The sequence below is a fragment of the Plectropomus leopardus genome, chromosome 17 (assembly GCF_008729295.1).
Source record: "Plectropomus leopardus isolate mb chromosome 17, YSFRI_Pleo_2.0, whole genome shotgun sequence".
NCBI classification, from domain to species: Eukaryota; Metazoa; Chordata; class Actinopteri; order Perciformes; family Serranidae; genus Plectropomus; species Plectropomus leopardus.
Window position 1 is genome coordinate 30,414,234 of NC_056479.1, and position 10,782 is coordinate 30,425,015.

The following is a 10,782-nucleotide window of genomic DNA, read 5'->3' on the forward strand; positions in this document are numbered from 1 at the left end:
TTATTATGTCAAAATGTAAAGAAATGTATTGTTATGGTTGTACACATTATGTTGTGTATGGAGGTGTGCGGCGCCACGGTAGCAAAAAAAGAAAATCATCAACAATATCAATATCATGGCATAATGTGAATGTTATACCAATGTTGAAAATATTATCATTCATTATTATTATTATTGTTACTTTGATTGTTTCACTTTATCAATAATAATTTATTGGCTTAAAACACAGTTTTAAGCCAATAAATTGATAAATAAATACATAAAAAAATACAAATACAAATACATTTTATTTTTGATTTTTTAATTAATATTTTTTTAATTTTAATTTTTTAAAAAATATTGATTGAAGCTGCTTTAAGGGACTGCCCTAAACACAATTTAAATAACTAAATACATAAATCAATAATGAATATATAAATAATACAAAAACAAATAACTTTTATTTTAAAAAAAATATTGATTGAAGCTGGTTTTAGGGAGTGCCCTAAACATAATTTCAAATCAATAATGAATAAATGAATAATAAAAATAGAATTTTTTTTTTTCTCAAATATATACTAATTGGAGCTGTTTTAGGGGACTTCCCAAAACACAATCGTGAATCAATAAATAGAATAAGTTATAGACAGATAAATAAATAAAAATGTTGATTGGAGCGGCTTTAACGGCCTNGAATTTTTTTTTTTCTCAAATATATACTAATTGGAGCTGTTTTAGGGGACTTCCCAAAACACAATCGTGAATCAATAAATAGAATAAGTTATAGACAGATAAATAAATAAAAATGTTGATTGGAGCGGCTTTAACGGCCTCCACTTAACACACTTGTCTTCTGGTGAAATAGTTTCAGTTTCTTTCACTTCTTTAAAAAAAAGTTAATTATGGTTAAACTCTTTATAACTAAACCTACTGCAGCTGCAGACAGACATGCACATGCAGTGAAATCCAATTTATTTAAGGACCTGGAGTAGACAAAAACACAATTGTGCAGCTTGATTATCAGCTTGTTAAAGTCTCCCCACTTAACCAGCAGCTGACAGCCTTCTCTGGGCATCAGTCCCAAAAAATTGCTCTGGAAGTGGGACAGACATGAGCTTGTTATTTCAGTTGGTTATTTCCCAGAAGTGACGTGCAGCGCAAACACTCTGCAGTGCACTCAGAGCTGCAGAGCTTCAGCAGCAGAGAAAAGGACAGTAATGACTAATTACCCCCTAACAATTGTCCCTGTGTCTCAGTGCCTCTGGGCTGAGAGCCAGGTCCGGGCCTCAGGACATTTCCTGGCAGTTTTATTAAAAAGCCTCCAACTGCTTCGGTCAACACATGCTAGCAGAACCTTCTCCAAGGCAGCAAAGTTCAAATTACAACTGTGACTAATATCCATGTGCAGTTCTGCTCTGAAAATCACATAATGTTTGACCACAACCCACTGCAACTCATTTTGGTGCCTGAATATCGAATGCACAGCGATTCTCACACAACCCTCCATTAAAGAACATTTTGTCTTTAGCAGTAAAACACCAAATAATTCCCCAAAATCTCAAACTATTCCTTTAAATCTAAAGAACTGCAATCGTGAATTCACCAGGCTGCACACACGTTTCTTGTGCTCTGAAGTTGGTCTTTAGAGGAATTGCTGCAGTTAATTTTTGGCAGGTAATCACTTCCTTTTCCACCCTCGGAGGTTGTTGCTTGTTTTTCTCATAATGCCATTCATGTGTGTCGGTTGTTTTTTTTTTTTAAATTGTGTTTTTTTTTTTTTGCATGTTTTTCTCTCAGTTTGCAGGTCACTGAATCCTCAGGGCCTCCAAACAATCAGCTGTTAACCCTTTTAAACCTGAACAAATCAGCTAAATGGCTTAAAAAAAGAGAGAAGGCAATGAGCAAGTTGACAAGAAAAAACTTTAAAAAGTTTAATGTTTCATGCGACAACTGTTGCCAGTCAAATGGGCCCTAAATTGCGGGTTGGTGAAAATGTCTCTGTCAGCCAGTTTCAGCCTGTTGACTGGTGGTCGGCTGATGTCTCCAGGGTGTAACCCACCTCTCGCCCTCAGCTGGGATCGGCTCCAGCACCCCCGCGACCCCTGACAATGAAAGAGACATAACTGACTTTTGAAATTCGACATTTTTGGAAAACTACAAATGATAACATAACAGTTAAAGCTTGATGGATGACAGTCAGTTACAAAGACACGTCTAACTGCTGCCATAATGTCGCGACACTGCGTGCAGAGCCGCAGGCAGATGGATTTTAAGCCCACGAGGATATTCATCAGGCTGATAACAGAGCTTTGTCACCCAGGAATGAATTGTTCTGCCCGAAAAAAGAGGAGACAGAAATGGAAACAAAAGCCCTATTTTGCAGAAGAAAAAGTTACATTATACTTTTAAATTTGCACATTTCTTGGGGTGATATAAAGGATGGGAACAGAATAATGAGCAGCACATGGAGACACACAACAGGCAGGCCAGCCATTAGGAATTCTGGGCCACTAAATGAGCGCAGAAAGTTCCTTATTTTGTTTTTTTTTTAAAGCACAGTTTCTGGCTATGACAAATGGTGTGATTTTAGTTAGTTTTTTACATACATACATGTCTGTAAGTGTGTGTGTCTCAAAGCAAGAAGTTAATTATATTTAAAAAATCTGCCATTTTTTTGTTGAACAAAAGTATGTGAAAAACATTTATTTTAATTTTCACATTTAGGTGTTTTTTTGCATTAAGCATTCTCTACATTGGATTGGACAAAAAAAAACACATAAAATAGTATCCAAGTCTTTTTATTTTTTAATTTTATTATTTTTAATGTCATTATTTTTAAATGATTTATGAGTGCATTTTGAGAAGAAACCCATAATTTGACTATTTTTCTTGTTTAGAAAAAGTAGCAATATAAGCCTGTAAAACCGGTTTTGAAACAAGTAAAGCATTCAAATATATTAAACTCAATTATTTTCCAAAGATCAGTTAATAAAGAGAGACCGAGCTCGAGGCTCTTATTGTGTCAGCTGATAACGGATTCATGGCGCTTTTATTTCGAAAATCCCGTATCGGAAGTGAAGTGACGTAGAGCTGCTGAGTCAAACAGCGGCGCGCGACAGTGCACAGCGCTAACCGGAGGAGAGGTAAACACGGCTTTATTTACGTGTGTACAGGAGATAAACACGGTAAACAAACATGAAACACACACACACATTAAACACAGAGTAAACACAGCAGAGAGGAAATTAATTTAATTTGAAAAAACAAAGCGCGAAGCTAGTCGGTTAGCATGCTCTGCTAGGAAGCTAAAGCGAAGCTAACTGCCGTGGACAGGAACACCTCACGAGACAACATGTAACCAAGACAACCGCCTTCACCAAACATTCACTAAACTTTAACGTTAGTTTCTGTCGGTTTATGTGCGTATTGGTGATCTGTGATAGAAAAACGACCTTTTCTGGACTAAAAAAACACGCAAACTGAAGCTAGTTAGCTGACTGACAGCTAGCGTCCACGCAGGTGTCCGGTTTCTGTGAGGAAAAACACGGAAATCTTATCCACCTGTTGATTCTGTTTTATTGTGAAAATGTCACTTTAGTTCAGTGACATGTAACCTTAATTAACTTGATTTAATGTTAACTTTAACGTAGATATGTTTGCACACGCGTGTTGAAGAGAAACTGTACTACGAAGACATGAGTGCCTTGGCGAGGTTTGTTGAGTTCAAATCCAGGAACGACGGTGGCTCGCTTTTGATCACCATGGTAACTTATTATGTGTCAAACTTAATCTGGTGTGCAGCAGGTTATGGTCAGAGGTTCAGCTTAAAATCAGCTGAAAAGCGTCCTTCACATCTTCCTCAAAGAGCGTCACTCATAATCAGTGTCATCATATGAACCGAAAACGTTAATAACACATTTCGTACATTTCGTACATTACTTGATGAGCCGTAATGTTACACAAATGCCTCCTTACTAAGCCGCGCAGTTATCATTATGCATTGCAAAGCTTTTGTTTTTCCCCCATAGGAGCCTGCAGTTCATCAGAGATGCTGGTTGTGGCTCTGACTGAACGACTGAATGTATGTTTGTGTGTGTGTGTGTGTGTGTGTGTGTGTGTGTGTTTGTATGTGTGTGTGTGTGTGGTGTTTTCTGCTCAGTTTGTCCTCAGTGGCTCTAAAAGAAGCTTGAATGATTTAATTTCACATTAAATGTGATATAATTCCTTCATATCATACAATACAGTCCCCACTTATTATTTTTATATGCTTAATTCTGATTAGCTGAAGTCTGTTTTTACTCCGCTGTTATATAACAGCTGATAGATATGTGTGTTTGTATTTATCACAGATATTATTCAGTCTATAAAATTAATTTTACTTTGATTTGTCCAAAAGCTGAAGTGATTAATAGTTTCCGTCATTACGGGACAGTGTCTGACTTAAATACGATTATTGATTATAATATTTAAATCTGCTGAGCTGCAGACTGATCAGCTGTCACATTAGAAATAACGGAGCGACACAACAGCCTAATTAGATCGCCCATATTAACTTGCACATTCACTATACATCATTTTCTGTCAGCTCTATTCTGAATTGAAGCAGCAGTGTTACTTTGTGCTGTGATACAGTTTAATATTCTACAACGGCAGAAGCAGGTGGCACACAATCAATCATTTCTAAGTGTCAAAAGTGGCTTTGTTCATCTTGCTTCATAGTATACCCCCTGTAGTATTCAAATCATCAAAAAATAAATTACCCAATTATTTACCTTGTGTACTCTAACATTCCCTTCAACCCTTTGAATACGAATCAAATTTGCTTGCTTTCTGTCAAAAACGAGGGAAGAAGATACAAGCAACTAATCAAGAGATGGCCCAAAAATTTGCAAGAAGTTAGTAGAAAGTAAAAAGTAAAATTATCTTAAAAAACAAGCCAAACAGCATTTGCAAGAAAAGGGGCATTAAGGGACATTCCCTATGGCAAGCCCCTTGAACATTTAATCAGTAGGGCTGACAAGTGATTTAGTTTTCTTCAGTGGACTTTTTGACAAATCAAAACTATTGTTTTGACGAGTTAAAATTATATTCTGTGTGGTCATAAAGCAACTGTTGATATCAATAATTACTATTACCACAACTGATTAAATGTTAAAAGCGCTTGCCAAAAATTTCTGTAGTTTTACACATGAACTTCAGATTATTGGTAATGAAAGTTATTTATTGATTAAAAAAAACTGATTTTTTTGCAGGTAGCTATGACGACAGACTCCTCTCTCCTCAACTCTGAGCTGGAGTTACAGCAGCAGGAGGAGCTGTACCAACAGCTACTGTTACAGGTAACAATACTTTCAAGTGAATTAGGTTAAAGGTCCACTGCTTAGGATATAGAGTCAGAAATGGAACATAATACTCATAAAAGTGTCTTTTCTTAAGTGTAAAATCACCTGAAAATGAGAATCACTGTGTTTTTGTTACCTTAGAATGAGATGTTTATATCTACATACGGAGCAGGTCCTCGTCTATGGAGATCACCATGTCGAATTTGAATTTATTTATTTGATAGGACGATGCTTCCATTCATTCATACATTCATGCTGTTAAGTGCAAAAAATGTGCCACTGAAACCCATTTAAACTACAATTTTTGATCCCACAGCCATCAAAGCTTTAAATAAAAAAAAAAAAAAACTCAATGAAAGTAAAAAATAATATTAGTGTATATTAATAATGTTTTATAAAGCTTGTTCTTGAAAATTATATGTGCAAAGCGATACGATCGTTCGAATAAAATTAAAGCGGACATTTTTTCAATTCCATTACTTTGTGAAGTCCACTTTTACAATTCAACACAGTTCTTAGCAGATCATCTTGATCAGGAATCAAATGACAGCATGGGACCAGCATAAAGGGGCACATGCATATCTGAAAAAAAACATTTTCATTCAGATATCTGGTGGAGGTCAGAGATGAAGGGACCTCCTATAGAAATGACCATGCTGGTTTTTCATCTGCAAAATTTAGCCTAACTTTCCAGCATTATTCTGCCCCCTCACTGAGAAGCTTGCATGACATGGTTGGCAGCGCTGGTTTTATCAGGTATAAAGTCATGTATTGGTGAAATGATCTTGCTGTAATATGAGGGAATATTTAAATTTCTCTGTAAAATATATCTGATGAACTATGTCTATTCATAAGTTGAGTGAGTGAGTTGTAGTTGTTTTTCATGCTCCTGGAGTTTAGAATATTGCATTGATATAAACCATCCGACCAAAATATATAATAATGATTTGCATCAGCCGACAGCCTCCTGAAGACAGAAATGTCGGCCAGCAATTTAAATTATCGTGTTGACACTGACAGCCCGAGAAAAATGTATGGGAACCCCGATGTCGCTAAATTTGTTTATTTGCTCCATGTCTGAGTTCTCAATCTTCTCACCCAACTGTCAGCAAGAAACAAATGAATACATTTCCCAAAATGTCAAACTATTCCTGTAAAGGATAAATCGATAGAGGGTTTGCTTCATTCATGATGGGGCACAAGATGAAAACTATCTTCGTGGCGTTTGGAACCTGACTTCTCTTTCAGTCTGTAAGATGATATAAAGATAGATGTTGAGCAGAAATGTTTGCTCTGTGGCTCTCCAGGATCCATTTCGCCTGAGAGTGAGCTGCATGAAGGATTTCGTAACCAGGTCTTCCTGTAAACACAGAGTGCCTGTGACATGCCACAGAAACAGCCCATGTTTGTTTTTTAGATGAAGCTCAAGAACAAAACAGCCTTTTCTACTTAAACTTTTATATAGTTTACTTTTGATCATGAATCATGAAATAACTTCTGGTCCAGCAAGGTTAAAATGCAGCCAGGGAACTTGTTGGGTCATTTCTTTTGTCTCTGGAGTGTGATTTACTGGAAATAATAAGACTAAAAAAAGATAATACTTCATGCAGAAATCTCTCCCACACTGTTGACCTTTTATCTGGTTCACTCTGCCTCGTCATCCTCAGATCATTAGTGCGCATTTCTTTTTTCTAACAAAGCTTTAATTTCCTTTGCCACTTTTTTAGCACCCTTGCTTTATATAAACAGTTTGAAACTCAAGCATTTTTCTTTTTATGTAGTTAAATATGTGTAAAACTGTCTTATGGGTCTGCAAAACATTTGTAAACTTAACCCTTACAGCCTGCTATAATATCACACTTGCTCTGCACACAAAATGCATTTTTCAAAATCAAGCTTTAAAAATATTATACCATAGTATGATTTTTTGCTTTTATTGAGTTTATTTTTTTTAACCAACATCAGTCCTAATCATGAATATCAAATATTCATTAATTTTCAGAATTGTAACCCTTTAATATTTGTATTTCCTCCATATGCCAAATATGGTCAAAATGACCTCATCGGGTGGAAAATAGTGAAAATGACAAATTCAGAGTCAAAAGCCCAGAATGACACCCAGAAATAATACAAGTCCTGTTTTTCTGCTCTGATGGCTGTGGGATCAAAAATGTCAGTTTGAATGGGTTTCAATGGAGCATTTTTGGACCTGAACAGTCTGAATGTAACTATTTAGTTTCCACAGTGTATTTTAGACTTATTGTAGGAGCTGAGCTGCAAAAACTGAAACTGAAGACTGAAAAGTGTGTAAAATGCACCAAACCGTCCTAAGTCTAAGTCTTAAGGGTAAAATAAACTGCTTGTTATCTTTCTAGACGATGGGACAGATACATACTGAAAATCCAGACTCCAAAGTAATACGACCACAACCTGGTAAGAAGCTGCACCTCAGCTTGATCGCAGATCTGATTTCTTGTATGTGTTTTGTAATCACCTTCATTTGTTGGTCTCTTTTTTCTTTCTCTCAGGCATGTGTGTGAAGACTCTCTCAGAGCCAGACAAGCAGAAGGTCTTCGTCAACATCTGTCAGTCGAACTCCGTCCCGCTGCCACCAGAGCTCTCCAGAGAGGAGCTGTTGGAGCTGCTCCAGTCAGAAGATCCCAGCGGCTACAGAGTTCCCATGAGCCTCGGCGAGCCACACACAGAAGTCGACAACAGTACGTGACCAAAGTTACATTACATCCTGTTCACCCATTGGCAATAAAAAAAAAACTATGAATATATTTATAACTTTACATGCAGAACCTTTAAAGGGCGAGTTATTCAGAAATTAAGATTGGCCTACATAGGCAGGCGTGCACAGACGGGTCTATGTTGAAAATATGGATGACATTCCCTAAAATGTGTACGTGAGAAAAAAGGTATCGCCTGCACTCTCACTCTGTGCCACACAAGTTTATTTAAGACAACATTTCGATCCTATTTGAATCTTCAAAACTACACCTGTAGTCATACATAATGCACAACAAAAGGCTGACGAACGCTACGGTGGCAAATGAGGTTCCACATCCGAATCACTTGGGTAGTAAAACAATTAATTACAGGGAGAATAAAGTGATGTCAAGGCCATATTTAAAACATCAAATATATCTCAGGGTTAGGATAGAAAATAGAGAAATAATTTTACAAACAAGCAGAGAGAAAAAAATGTTTACAGATAAAAAAACACAAAGCAGAACAATTGTCAAACACATGATGACTTGGTTTATATATAGAAAAAGGAGAGAGAAGTACAAATTTATTTAATCTGATCCCTTCTTAATGCATACACACGTACCCCAAAATTAAACATCAAAAGTTTTACATTATTATTTACAGAAAGATAAAATAAATATTAAGTAACCAAATAAATGAACAGTATCCCCTGTAAACAGCTGGTGATGGTCAAACCCCCTCTTCATCCCTGTCCCTTGAGAAAATCATATTTTTTCATTTTAGCTTAATTCATAGTTTCACTGATATTCCTTTCCACAATTTAAACAGTTACAATTATAACCTGAAAAGTTTTTTTTATTCCTCCATTTCATTGTCGCGCAGTGCAACTTTGACCTGCTGTCCCCAAAAATCCTGCATGCAGGCAGCGTTTTATATCAAGCAACAGTTCATAAAAATCCCAGTGCATTAGACCATTAATCTGCTGGTGTGCTAGGGATTATGAAGCAAAATGGAAAGCCTAGAACGATATCTACAAGGGCGTGAAATTCAAAGTTTCATTGCAGACAGAGAGACAGCAATGGACCTGCTTGAACAACTAAATGCCGTAACTGGATTTACTTTAGAACTGTGGTTTAAGTTGGTAAGAAAACACAGCCGAGAACAGGAACTCAGTCTACTTAGACGGATAGCCTATGATAAACATTTTACCCCAACTACTCTTGACGAGAGGTTTAAACAACGGATTCCTAATGGTATAACAGCATTATGTACAATTATGAAAGATGGAAAGGTTTTAAGTTTTCAGGATCTGAAACAAGATTACAGATTAAACAATCAGGATCTTTTCAGATATTTGCAATTAAGGGATTATTTTGACAGAAGAATAAAACATAGCGTGAATTTAGATAAAAATGGAATAGTTAGAACAATAATTTGAGTCTACCATTCAAAGAAATACAGAATAATATCTACTATATACCAACATTTAATGGAGAAAAGAGGGAATACAATATATATAAAGCACAAATGGGAGAAAGAATTAGGAATAAATGTTTCAGAAGACGATTGGTTGAATATTTGGAAAACACAACAATCTACTACATCCTCACGTGCTTGGAGAGAACATTGTTGGCAATGTAATTAGATATTTTATTACACCCAACGTTAGGAGTAAATATCAGTATATATCACAACCATGTTGGAGACAGTGTGGAGTAGTGAATGCAAATCACTCACTCACATATATTATATCTCTGTACTGGAATTTGGCAGTTTTGGGGAGATGTTCACGTGACTATTGTCAAGATTCTGGGCTATGATGCATCTAAATCGTGTACAGTGTTGTATTTTGGTTGTTTCGCAGCTGATACTATATTAAGGGAAGATAAATACTTGTTAAAAATCCTGTTGGCAGCCTGTAAAAAGGCCATTACGAGGAAATGGTTTAAAGCTGAACCACCACCTGCACAAGAGGAATGGCTGGAAATTGTGGCTGAAATATATAACATGGAACAATTAACCTACAGAATAAGAACTCAAGAGGAAAAATGTCAAGAGAAATGGGAGAAATGGACATTGTTTACATATCAACGACACAAACTGAGAGGATGAACAGATGAACTTGTTATAGAAATTGACTGATTTTGTGGAGACAAAGCAATCCAGAACCCTTTTACATGTTTTTGGTCCCAGTGCAACTCAGAACAATAAAACAGAAAAAGATTAATTGTCCAAATATTTAAGAAAAAGACGTCACAGTTGTGTCCCTCTTGGGCGTAACTGTGTATTCAGAGTCAGTGTGAAAAACTGTTACAGTGTGATGATATATATCACAGCTAAAAATATAAGTTATGGTAGACATTTTGCCTGTTATAACACACTTTGTGATGTTCGTATTGATGCTTTCTGTGGCAGCAGCCTTCCTGGTGATTTACAGTAATAAATAAACATTGTAGTACTGCAGGACAAGTAAAAGCTTTGTGGGAACGCCTCCCCTCTGTCGAGGCCTGTGGGCTCAAATCTTCAAACATGATGTCAAACTTCTGGCACAGATGGTTTAAGACACAAGTGAAGACACATCCCTGTTTAAATCACAGTAATCATTCGTGCACCTGGAGGCAATAACGCACCACTGCACACAAAAAGAACACGCCAAAGGGACAGATGCCAGAAATTTAGCATCCAGCATGTTTATCCCAACGTGTTCATGTTCTTTTTTCTGAAAGACTTACACTGACCTCAGAGA

General features: G+C 36.5%; 1 protein-coding gene across 1 annotated transcript in view; it reads left to right on the forward strand.

Annotated features, from left to right (window-relative positions):
* Window positions 1–3,052: 3,052 nt before the first annotated feature.
* The window catches only part of pih1d1 (PIH1 domain containing 1), a 16,449-nt gene continuing 8,719 nt past the window's right edge, over window positions 3,053–10,782 (forward strand). The window contains exons 1-4 of the mRNA XM_042505763.1: window positions 3,053–3,164; window positions 5,232–5,318; window positions 7,697–7,754; window positions 7,850–8,038. Coding sequence (XP_042361697.1) covers window positions 5,238–5,318; window positions 7,697–7,754; window positions 7,850–8,038 — 328 coding nt within the window. The 5' untranslated portion in view covers window positions 3,053–3,164; window positions 5,232–5,237. The remainder of the gene's footprint in view (window positions 3,165–5,231; window positions 5,319–7,696; window positions 7,755–7,849; window positions 8,039–10,782) is intronic.